The 12,845-nt window shown below is 34.6% G+C and overlaps 1 protein-coding gene across 1 annotated transcript in view; it reads left to right on the top strand.

The window, feature by feature from the left end:
- Positions 1-12,845, top strand: part of THSD7B (thrombospondin type 1 domain containing 7B) — an 808,984-nt gene that overhangs the window by 274,414 nt on the left and 521,725 nt on the right. The window contains exon 3 of the mRNA XM_087435109.1: positions 155-965. Within this exon, the coding sequence (XP_087291235.1) occupies positions 155-965 (811 nt within the window). The remainder of the gene's footprint in view (positions 1-154; positions 966-12,845) is intronic.

Below are 12,845 nucleotides of genomic sequence, written 5' to 3' on the forward strand. Positions count from 1 at the left end.
GAATTCACATTCTTAACCACTAAATTATATTTTCTATCAAAATTCATAATTTCATACATGTTGTGTTGGAAAGTGTGTAAATTGACCTCTGTTTTCATGTGTATGGTGGCATGGAATCTCTGAATAATTGACAGCCTTGTTTTTCTGCCTGTAGGCCCCTGGGGAAGGTGTACAGGAGACTGTGGGCCGGGAGGAGTCCAGAGTCGTGCACTGTGGTGTTTCCACTTTGAAGGGTGGACAAGTCACCTGTCTCACTGTGATGAGAACAGCAGGCCTCCGAAGGAAAGAAGCTGCTTCCGAGTCTGTGACTGGCACAGTGGCCTCTTCCAGTGGGAGGCTTCCGACTGGCACCACTGTATGCTTGTTCCTTCTGCCCTTGGCCAAACCAAACCTCGGACTGCAGAGTGTGTGACGGCTCAGCATGGACTACAGAGCCGGACTGTGCACTGTATTCAGAAGTTGAACAGAACCATAGTTGTAAATGACATATGTGAGCACTTTGCCCCTCAGCCCCCCTCAGAACAAGCTTGCCTCATCCCTTGCCCCCGAGATTGTGTTGTATCTGAGTTCTCACAATGGTCCAAGTGTAGCAAGGGATGTGGGAAGCAATTGCAGCACAGAACTCGCACGGCCATTGCTCCCCCTCTCTATGGAGGTTCGCAATGTCCCAATCTGACTGAGTCAAGAGCCTGTGACACTCCCATTTCCTGTCCTCTTGGGGAAGAGGAATATACTTTTAGCCTTAAAGTTGGACCATGGAGTAAGTGTAGACTGCCTCATCTTAAAGAAATTAACCTAAGTGGAAGAACTGTTCTGGATTTTAGTTCTGATTCAAAGGAGCGAGTCACCTTTAGACATCAAAGTTACAAGCCACATCACCATTCCAAGCCATGGGACATAGAGATAGGTTACCAAACCCGGCAGGTTTGGTGCACAAGAAGTGATGGAAAAAATGCTATGTTAAGGTAGGAGGAGTTCAGCGTTTATATCTTTGATTCACCTAAATATTTTATGGCATAATTATATAAGGTTTCTTTATGATTTTCTACAAAGGGAAAATTGTAAGCAAGTTTGGGATTTGGGTTTTTAGAAGTTTCATTTTTAAGTTTTCAATTTCAATTATAAAAATATCAACATCTAGACCAGGCAATGCTCTGAATTCTAGCATAATTAGTAGTGCAACTATGTAGGACAAGTCATATATTTCCACATTTTATCAAGACATCAACCAGTTAAAAAAATAGATCTTTTGTTACTACAGTAATAAAAGACTAAGCATTTCATTATAATGATAAAAAGTCAAGTTCACTTCAAATTTGAGATATAAGTTATGTAAATATTTATCATTTTTCATAACGTTTGTTTTTAAACTTATTTTTGTTTTTGTTTGTTTACTTTTGTTTTCATGATTAAGAAGGTTCTTTTACATCTGAGTTTTACATTTTTTTTTTTTTTTACTTTTTGTCTGTGTGTGTGTGTGAGGAGATCAGCCCTGTGATAATATCCACCAATCCTCCTCTTTTTTTTGCTGAGGAAGACTGGCCCTGGGCTAACATCTGTGCCCATCTTCCTCTACTTTATATGGGACGCCGCCACAGCATGGCTTGCCAAGCAGTGCTTCGGTGCGCGCCCGGGATCCGAACTGGCGAACCCCAGGCCACCGCAGTGGAGTGTGCGCACTTAACCGCTTGGGCCACTGGGCCGGCCCCTAGGTTTTTTTACAGTAGTAATAATACTAATAAGTTAATCCAAGAAAGCTTTCTTTGGCATTGAGTTGATAAAAATATTAACTTGCAAAGCAATCATTAGAATTACCAACCTATAGAGACAAGGGACTAAAACTATTGAAAGCAATAGTTTAGGCTTCAAAATTATTTGTAATTGTTTTACTTTTGAGTGTTTACTTTAAATTGTATAAAACATCATAATGTAAGTGCATAGAAATATGTTGAGAGTAGTATTCGTTTAATTTTACCCCAGAAGGTCTTAAATGGAAACTCTGGTATATTACCAAGTTTCTTCCAAATTAAGATGCCTCTCAATAGTACTTCAATTACTTAGCAATGAAACACTCATCTCTAGAATTAATCATTATCATCAGTTGCTGTTTTCTCGGGATCCACAGTTGGCGGGGAGAGCCTCAAAAGACTACCTCTGCTATTCAAGAACAAAGTAGTGTGATGATGTGATGACTGTTTTTTTTTTTCATTCGACTTCACACATGAGTGTATTTTGTCTTTGATGCTTCATTCTGATTTATGCCATATACAACTGGCAAGTCCATTGAAGAGTGATTTTCTGCATTTTATTGCTGGTCTCTGTGAAGCCCAAAGATTAAGCAGATGATTTGGGTGATTATCGTTTGAATGTGTATGTGGGATTCTGTAAAAATATTGTTTTCTTAAATTCTGTATTGATATCACATAGAATGTTTTCATTTTTAGTTTCCTCTTTTTACCATGTTCAATACTTTAAATTAACAGACCTTTTATTTTAGAGCCATTTTAGGTTTACAGAGAAACTAAGCAGAAAATACAGAGTTCCCATATACCTTCTCCTCACTACCCCTGCACACGCACGTGATTCCATATGTGCATCTTGCATTAGTGTAGTATGTTTGTTATAATGGATGAGCTAATGTCAATATATTACTATAGTCCATAGTTTACATTAGAGTTCACTTTCTGTGTTGTACATTCTGTGGGTGTGCACAAATGTATGATGATGTGTATCCACCATTACTGTATCGTATGGAATAGTTTCACTGTCCTGAAAGTCTCCTGTGCTCCCCGTATGGACCCTACCTTCCTCTCCTGAAACTTCTGGGAACCAGTGATCTTTTTACTGTCTCTGTAGTTTTGTCTTTTCCAAAATATCATCTAATTGGATTACAGTATACAGCCTTTTCTGATTGGTTTCTTTCACTTAGCAATATGCATTTAAGATTCCTCCGTGTCTGTTCGTGGTTTGATAGCTCAGTTCTTTTTATCACTTAATAGTATTCCATTGTATGGATATACCACAGTTTGTTTCTCCATTCTCCTATTGAAGGACATCTTGGTTGCTTCCAAGTTTTGGCAATTATAAATAAAGCTACTGTAAACATTCATATGCAGATTTTTATGTGTACCTACATTTTCAACTCATTTGGGTAAATATAAATGGGCACAATTCCTGGATATCATGGTAAGAGTAAGCTTAGTTTTGTAAGAAATTGCCAAACTGTCTTCCAAAGTGGTTGTATCATTTTTCATTCCCTCCAACAATGAATAGGAGTTCCTATTTCTTCACATTCTGACCAGCATTTGGTGTTGTCAGTGTTTTGTATTTTAGCCATTTTATTAGGTGTATAGTGGTATCTTGTTGTTTTAATTTGCAATTCCTTAATGGCACACGATGTTCAGCATCTTTCCATATGCTTATTTGCCATATGTATATCTTCCTTGGTGAGGTGTCTTTTCAGGTCTTTTGCCTATTTTTTGAGTTGTTTTTTTCTTATTGTTGAATTTTAAGAGTTCTTTGTATATTTTGAATCCCAGTCCTTTATCAGATATGTGTTTTGAAAATCTTTTCTTCTGGTCTGTGACTTATCTTTCCATTCTCTTAACAGTGTCTTTCACAGAGAAGAAGTTTTTTTATTTTAATGAAGTCTAATTTATCAATATTTCTTTCATGGATTATTCTTTGGTGTCACATCTGAAAATCCAATCACCAAATCCAAGGTCAACTAGATTTCCTCCTATGTTATCTCCCAGGAGTTTTATAGTTTTGCATTTTACATTTACTTCTCTGATGGGTAGTGTTGGTCATCTGAATTTGTTCTTTTTTAATCTTGTGTTGTCTGTTCTGGGCCTTTCATCTTTCCATATAAACTTTAGAATCATTTTTTTGATATCTACAAAATAATTTGCCAGGATTTTGATTGAGATTGCTTGTAATGTATAGATCATTTGGGAATAACTAATGTCCTGATAATATTGAGTCTTCCTATCTATGGACATGGAATATCTGTTCATTTATTTAAATCTTTGATTTCTTTCAGCCGAATTTTATACTTTTTCTCTATAGGTCTTGTACATATTTTGTTAGATTGATCCTTAAGTATTTCATGTATTTTTGATGCTAATATGAATGCATTGTGTTTTTAATTTCAAATTCCAGTTTTTCATTACTGGTAAGCAGCTAACTTTTGTATGTTAACAGTTTATCCTGCAACCTTGTTATAATCACTTATTAGTTCCAGGAGGTTTTTGTTGTTCTTGTTCTTGTTCTTGTTGATTCTTTGGGATTATCTATGTAGGCAAGCATATCATTTGCAAACAAAGATAGTTTTATTTATTCCTTTCCAATATCTACACCTTTTATTTCCTTTTCTTGTCTTATTGCATTATCTAGGACTTCCAGTATGATATCAAATAGGAGTGGTGAGAAGGGACATCCTTGCATTTTTCCTGATCTTAGCAGGAAAGCATCTGGTTTCTTACCATTAAGTATGTTGTTAACTGTAGGTTTTTTGTAGATGTTCTTTGTCAAGTTGAAGCAGTTCCCCTCTATTCCTAGCTGAGAATTTTTATTGTGCATGGGTGTTGGTTTTTGTCAAGTGCTTTTTCTGCTTGTATAGATATGATTATTTGTTTTTTCTTCTTTAGCTTGTTGATATGATAGATTACATTAATTGATTTTCGAATGTTGAAGCATCTTTGCCTACCTGGAATAAATCACCCCTGATTATGATGTGTTGTTCTTTTCATATATTGCTGGATATTATTTACTAATTTTTTCTTGAGAATTTTTACATACATGTTCAGGAGAGATATTGGTCTTAGTTTCCCTTTCTTGTAATGTCTTTATCTGGTTTTGGTATTAGGGTAATGCTGGCCTCACAGAATGAATTGGGAAGTATGTCCTCTGCTTTGATTTTCTAAAATAGATTGTAGAGAATTTGTTTATTTTTTTCCTTGAATGTTTGGTAGAATTCAACAGTAGACCCATCTGGGCCTAGTGCTTTCTCTTTTGACAGGTTATTAATTATTGATTGAATTTCTTTGATAGATATATACCTAGTCAGATTATAGATTTCTCCTTGTGTGAGTTTTAGCTGATTATGTCGTTTAAGGAACTGGTCCATTCATCTGAGTTGTCAAATTTTCAGGCATAGACTTGTTCTTAATATTCCTTTATTATACTTTTAATGTTCATCAGATCATTATTGATGACCCCTCTTTCATTACTGATATTAGTACTTTGTGTCTTCTCTTTTTTTTTCCTTAGTTAACCTGTCTAAAGGTTTATTGATTTTATCAAACTTTTTAAAGAACCAGCTTTTTGTTTCAGTTATTTTCTCTATTGATTTTCTTTTTCCAATTTTATTGATTTCAGCTATAACTTTTATTATTTTCATTCTGCTTACTTTAGATTTAATTTGCTTTTCTTTTTATAATTTCTTAAGGTGAAGGCTTAGGTTATGGATTTTAGATATTTCTTTTTTTCTAATATGTGAATTCGATGCTACAAATTTCCCTCTAAGTATTGCTTTCACTGCATCCCACAAATTTTAATAAGTTGTATTTTCATTTTGATTTAGTTCAAAATATTGTTTATTTCTCTTGAGATTTCCTCTTTGACCCATGCGTTATTTAGAAGTGTGCAGTTTAATCTACAAATATTTGGGGATTCTCCAGCCATCTTTCTGTTATTGATTTGTAGTTTAATTCAATTGTGTCCTGAGAGCATACTTTGTATGATTTCTGTTCTTTTAGATTTGTTAAGTTGTGTTTTATGGCCCAGAATTGTGGTCTGTCTTGGTGAATGTTCTATTTAAGCTTGAGAAGAATGTGTATTCTGCTATTATTGGATGCAATATTCTATAAGTGTCAATTATATCTAGTTGATTGATGGTGCTGTTCAGTTCAACTATATCCTTATTGATTTTCTGCCTGCTGGATCTGTCCATTACTGATAGAGGGGTGTTGAAGTCTGCAACTATAATAGTGGATTCCTCTATTATTTGCAATTCTATCAGTTTTTTTCTCACATATTTTGATGTTCTGTTGTTAGGTGCATACACATCAAGGATTGCAATGTCTTCTTGGAGAATTGACCCTTTAGTGTTATGTAATGCCTCCCTTTATCTGTGATAATTTTCCTTGCTCTGAAATCTGCTTTGTCTGGAATTAATATAACTACTCCAGCTTTCTTTTGATTACTATTAGCATGGTATATCTTTCTTTATCCTTTTACTTTTTATTCTATCTTTGTCCTTATATTTAAAGTGAGTTTCTTGTAGATAACATATAGTTGGATCTTGTTTCTTTACCCACTCTGACAGTCTCAGTCCTTTAATCAGTATATTTATATCATTGACATTTAAAATGATTATTTATGTAATTGGGTTAATATCTATCACATTTATTATTGTTTTCCATTCATTGCCCTTGTTCTTTGTTTCACTTTTTGACTTCCTCTGTTTTTCCATCTCTCTGATTTTAATTGAACATTTTATATCATACCATTTTGTTTCCTCTTTTAGCATATCACTAGTTTCAGTGGTTGACCTGGAGTTGGCAATGTAAATTTACAACTAATCCAAGTCCACTTTCAATTAATACTATACCACTTCACACCTAGTGCAAGTACTTTATAACAGAATATTCCCAATCTCTTTTTCCCATCCCTTATTATATTGCTGTCATTAATTTCACTTACTTATAACCTATAATCCCTGAATACATTGTTGTTATAATTTTGAACAAATTATTATCTATTAGATCAATTATGAATAAGAAAAATAAAATATTTTATTTTACCTTCATTTATTCCTTCTCCAACAGTCCTTCTCTATTTATGTAGATCCAAGTTTCTGGTCTATATCATTTTCTTCTCTCTGAAGAACTTCTTTTAACATTTTTTTCAAGGTAAGTCTACTGGTAACAAATTCCTTCAATGTTTGTTTGAGAAAGTCTTTATTTCTTCACTTTTGAAAGATAACCACTGGATGTAGAATTTAGGTTGCTGCATTTTTTTTTCAACATTCCACTCTTGTTTTGCTAGAATGGTTTCTGACAAGAAATCTGATGTAATTCTTATTCTTGCTCTGCTATAGGTAAAGTGTTTCTCTATCCCCTCTTCTTGTCCCTAGCTTCTTTCAAGATTTTCTCTTTGTCGCTGATTTTCTACAGTTTAAATATGGTATGCCCAGGTGTATTTTCTTTTATTTCTCCTGTGCTTGATGTTCCCTGAGCTTCTGCATCTGTGGTTTGGTTGTCTGTCATTAATTTTGGAAAATTCTTACTCATAGTTACTTCAAACATTTCTTCTGTTCCTTTCTCTCTTTCTTTTCTTCTAGTATTCCCATTACATGCATGTTACACCTTTTGTAATTGTCCTGTAATTCTTCGACATTCTGTTACGTCTTTTTCTTCTTTTTTTTTTTTCTCTACATTTCAGTTTTGGAAGTTTCTATTGACATTTTTTTCAAGCTCAGCAACTCTTTCTTTGCCTCTGTCAGTCTCTTGATAAGCCATCAAAGGGCATTCTTCATTTCTGTTTGTGTTTTTTATTTTTATTATTTTCTTTTGATTTTTTCAGAGAATTTCCATCTCTCTGCTCATAATATCCATCTTTGGTTGCATATTCTCTATTTAGCATTTTAACATATTAATCACAGTTGTTTCAAATTCCCAGTGTGACAATACCCAAGTTTTTGCTGTATCTGAGTCTGAATTTGATGCTTGTTCTGTCTTTTCAAACTGTGTGTTTTGTCTTTTAGTATGCCTTGTATTCTTTTGTTGAAAGCTGGACATGATGTACTGGGTAAAAGGAATTGATATAAATAGGCTACTAGTTTGAGGTGTTGTATTTATCTAGATAGGAGTTAGGCTGTGTTTGCTGTAGGTATAGGTGTCAAAGGCTGGAATTTTCCCATGATGTCCTTGTTTTTTGTTTGTTTGTTTGTTTGTTTTTGTTTTCCTCCCTTCCCTGTTGTCTTTGGGTTTCCTTAGAGAATTCTTCCTAAATAAGGTCTGGGACATGGATTTTTTTCTGTTGTAATCCCCTGTTATTATGCAGGAGCCTTATTGCTTGTATGCTAAGTTTTGAGGAGAAGGAAAGCATTTTATTATCCTATGGTTAGGCCTCATTCTTTTATTGAACCTGGGCCCCTGGGATACAGGCTTCACAAATGCTTCTCAGTCCTTCTTCCCCACCTAGGTAATACAGGAAGGCTAAAGGGGTCTAGAGTTGGGTAAGTTAGGTTCTGGTAAAATCCTAGTTGGTTAGGCTTTGTAGTTTCCTTTGAGAACAGGCCTTTTTAAGAAGAACTCTCTGGGTGTATTTCAAAATGGCTACTGTTCCCCTCCCCCTGCTGGAAGCATGAGATTTTTCTCTTCACTGTGAGAACCTGGTAGGACTTCTGGGGGTGAAACTCAGGAAAATGTGGGATCTCTACTAGGACTGGGCCCTCCTGGAGTTTTTAACTAAAAAGCTGTCTACACTGCACCACCAGCAGTTTGTCAACCACAGTTTAAGTTGTCCTAGAACTCTGCTACTGGGTGCCAGGCAGTTTGTGCTCCTGGGCTGCTCCTACAGTAATGTTTGATTCTCTGCACCCACCTGTTTGCCTCTCCAATTTTAGGGGCAGCCACCTGCCCTGTGACTACAATTCTCTGATGGATGTAAGAAAACTTGTTGATTTTCAGTTTGTTCAGACTTTTTCTAGTTGTGAGAACTGCAGTGATACCTTTCAAGCTGCTTAGACGCTGGGATGGAAACCAGAAGTCACTGTGTTCTCCTTTGAGTTCTAGGCAGCATATTGAACCAAAACAACATTTTTAAACATTATGCCGTGAAACCTATACTATTCATTTCATTTAGTCATCAAAGCATTATGAAATGACTCATATGCTATCATGAAATGATTAGGTTACTAGCAAAGTGTGGTGTTCAGTGGGGACATTTCTGTTTCTCTGCCTTCCACTGCAACAAACAGAAACATTACCCTTGACAGCTGTGAGGTCACATTGTTGATGATGATGTCTCATTTCTATCCAACCTGATGAACTATGTGGGCATAGTACACCTGGATTTTTGCTAAAAAGGCTGAAATTCATCTCTGAAAAGTATACATTTTTCTTTTTGTGGATCTGATGTATTCAAGAACACATTGTTATTTTTGTGTGTCTATTGACTTCTACAATAAACTTTGTTTCCCTTAAACATTAAAAATTGTCCTAAAGTACAGATCCCTTTTACTCTGCACTTATATCCACCTTTAGATCACTTTCCTTTTGGTGGACTCTCTGAGATTGTAGGGACAAGTGGCATTTTGTTTCCTCTGTTTTGATTATGTCAATGGCTGGTTGACATATCATTTAGAATAGGAAGGCCCTGTCTTTACTTCCATGGTGCAAGCTCGTGCTTGTGCCTTGCTGGAAAGTCACTCTCTCAGTCTAGGACACAACAGAGCTTTAATTAATGCCCTTTACTAGCTCTCCCATTGATTATTGTAACTTTTAATAATCACCTCAAGCAGTTTTCCCTTCACAGTTATATTTGCAATGTGATAGGCAGTTGTATTATTCTTGGTGTCACTCTGCTCCCTCATCATTGATTTGCCCATTGGGTTTAAAGATCGTTTGTTTTTAATTGTCTCATTGCATATCCTATTTTTTCTCTTTTATTTTGACAGGAGTTTCTCTGAGGTTCCATAATTACATTTTAAAATAGCAGCCGTACAGCCTGTTCATCATTCTTTCTCACATATCAGTGATCTGTTATCGAACATTTACAGTATTAACTTAATGAAATGAAGTAGTCTTCTACATTCAGGGTTTTTTTTTTTTGGTTTCATTTTGTTTGTTTGTTTCTTTTTTTTTTTTTTTTTTTTTTACAGTAGAAGTACATCTGAGTTAAGAAATCTAAGCTGTAGACCAGGTAGTCTGTTTATATGAGTAAGAAAGTGATTCATATTTATTGTTTGGGTGAATAAAATTCAGCTGAATGCATTTACTTTTATTTTAATATAGAAGAACATTTGGCATGCGTAGTCTTTTAAGAGCTGTGTTCATTTGGTTGCTGTTAAACATACCTTAAATTCTCTGACCACCATAGTTAAATAAATGATTTCCCCTAAAGGGAGCTCCTGAAGGATAATAAATTTTAAGACTGTAAAAGAAATATCATTACTAAAGCTCAAATATTATTGTTACGTTGTTTGTCTTTTATCTCTACCACCAAAGTAGATTTGGAAAGAAATTTTCTATTCCAAATCCTCCCAAAACATAGACAAATACGGACTCCAAACCAAAAAAGTTCTTTTCATGTGTTCTTTGAAAGTGGTAGAGAATATTTTGTTGCTTTTGTTGTGTTGGGAATAGGAATGGAAGACTTTTACTTTCTCCTTTTTTTTCAGTTTTCTTGCAGTTTTCGATTTTATTTTCCGCTTCTCATCTTTATTGATTTAATTTTTTTAAAAATATTTTGCACATTAGCATGTTTCTAAAAGTCAAAAGTATACATAAAGTTAAATTCAGAGAAGTATTATTTCCTTCTACATACCTTCATCCTGTCTTCCTATCCTTGTAGATAATGAACTTCTTGTTTTCCAATTTATTCTCCTATGTTTCTTTATATTTTCTCATTTTCACTTCTTTCTTACACAGTAGCATACTGTGTAATCTCTTTTGCATTCTTTTTCACTTAATATTATTTCCTGGAAATTGCTCCACATCAGTTATTCAAGATCTTCCTCATTCTTTTTTTACAGTTGTATGGTACTTCATTGAACATGTATACCATAGCTTATTGAACAAACTCCTATACTTGGGGGTCTAGGTAGTTTCCAATATTTTGCAATTATAAATAATTCTTCAATGAATAACCTTTTGCTCATATATTTTGATACTGTTCCATGTATATCATCAGGATACATTCCTAGAAGTTTGAATGCTGGGTAAAAGGATAAATACATATAAGTTTTGTTAGATATTGCCAAATTGTCCTTCATGGGAGTGATGCCATCTTGTGTTCCCATCAACAATGTTACAAAGAGAGTATATTGTGAAGCTTTTGAAATTTTTGTCAATCTGAAATGTGAGAAATGCTATAATAATAGACTTTTAATTTGCATTTCTCTTAATATGTGCGAATTTGAACAGTTGCCTTTATATTTAGGGGCCATATTTATGATCTTTTTGTGAATCGTCTGTTTATGTTGTTTGCCTATATTTCTACAGCAAGTTTGCCTTTGTTCTCATTTTCAAGTCTTTATAGTTAGGGATATTAGCCCTGTATCTGTGATATATCTTCTCATATTGTCTCTCAGTTGGCAGTTTGTATTTTGACTTTGCCTATGGTGATTTTTGTTATGCAAAAGTTTAAAAAAAATTTCTCCATGCTCGTGTTGATCAATATATATATTTATTTATTGCATTTGGAATTTTAGTCCCAGTTAGAAGGCCTTTCTCACAACCAGTTTAAATGTAACCCTGGTTTCTCTTAACGTGTGCATAATTTTATTTTTTATGTTTGATTCTTGGATCAATTTATACTGTGTTCTTGTATATGGTGTGGTGAATGGATCTAATTTTATCTTTTTCTAAAAGTCTTTCCAGGGACCAGTGTGGTGGCGTGGTGGTGAAGTTCCTGCATGTCTCTTCGGCCACCTGGGGTTCACAGTTTCAGATCTCGGGCACAGACCTACGCACTGCTTATCAAGCCATGCTGTGGCAGGCATCCCACATATAAAGCAGAGGAAGATGGGCACGGACGTTAGCCCAGGGCCAATCTTCCTCAGCTAAAAAGAGGAGGATTGGCAACAGATGTTAGGTCAGGGCTAATCTTCCTCACAAAAATATAAAAATAAAAAAAGTAAAAGTCTTTCCAGTGTTCCAGTGCCATTTATAAAAAAGCCTCAAGATCTCTTTGACCCTGTAATAGAGATAACATCTTTATCATGTGTTAGACTTCTACGTATAGTTGGGTTTTTTACTGGGCTTCTATTCTATTTCATTTGTCTATTTATGAGCCAGTCCCCTACTATTTTAATTAGAGAGGCTTTTCCAATATAATTTAATATCTGATAGAGTTGGTCCCTCCTCATAGCTATTCTTTTTCTGTATTTCCTAACTATTCTTGAAAGGTAATCATTCCTTTCAAAATTTATGATCAACTTGTCTAGCTCAATAAACCAGCTTATTGGAATTTTTCTTGTGATTGCATTAAATTTGTAAATTAACATAGAAAGAACTAATATCTTTTTTTAATAATTCAAGTGCCTTTTTTTTATACTGAGGTATATTTGACATATAACATTGTATTAGTTTCAAATATACAACGTAATAATTCAATATTTGTGTATATTGTGAAATGATCACCACAATAACATCTGTCACCATTTTTTTTCTTGTGATGAGAACTTTTAAAATCTACTATCTCAGCAACTTTCAAATATGCAATACAGTGTTATTAACTATAGTCACCATGCTATACATTACATCCCCATTCTTATTTATAATGAGAAGTTTGTACCTTTTAACTCTTCACCGTTTTGCCCACCTCCCACCCCCTGTCTCTGCCAACCAGAAATCTATTCTCTGTATCTATAGTTTGGTTTTTTGTTTTGTTTTAGATTCCACGTATTAGTGAGATCATACACTATTTGTCTTTCTCTGTCTAACCCATTTCACTTAGCGTAATGCCCTCAAGGTCTATTCATGTTATCACAAATGGCAAGATTTCTTTCTTTTTTATGGTGGAATAATATTTCATTATACATATATATATAAACATTTTCTTCATTCATCCATTGGTGGACACTAAGGTTGTTTCCATATCTTGGTTATTATAAA

The sequence above is a fragment of the Ceratotherium simum genome, chromosome 9 (genome assembly GCF_057802395.1).
Source record: "Ceratotherium simum simum isolate JZ-2026a chromosome 9, ASM5780239v1, whole genome shotgun sequence".
Taxonomy (NCBI): Eukaryota; Metazoa; Chordata; class Mammalia; order Perissodactyla; family Rhinocerotidae; genus Ceratotherium; species Ceratotherium simum.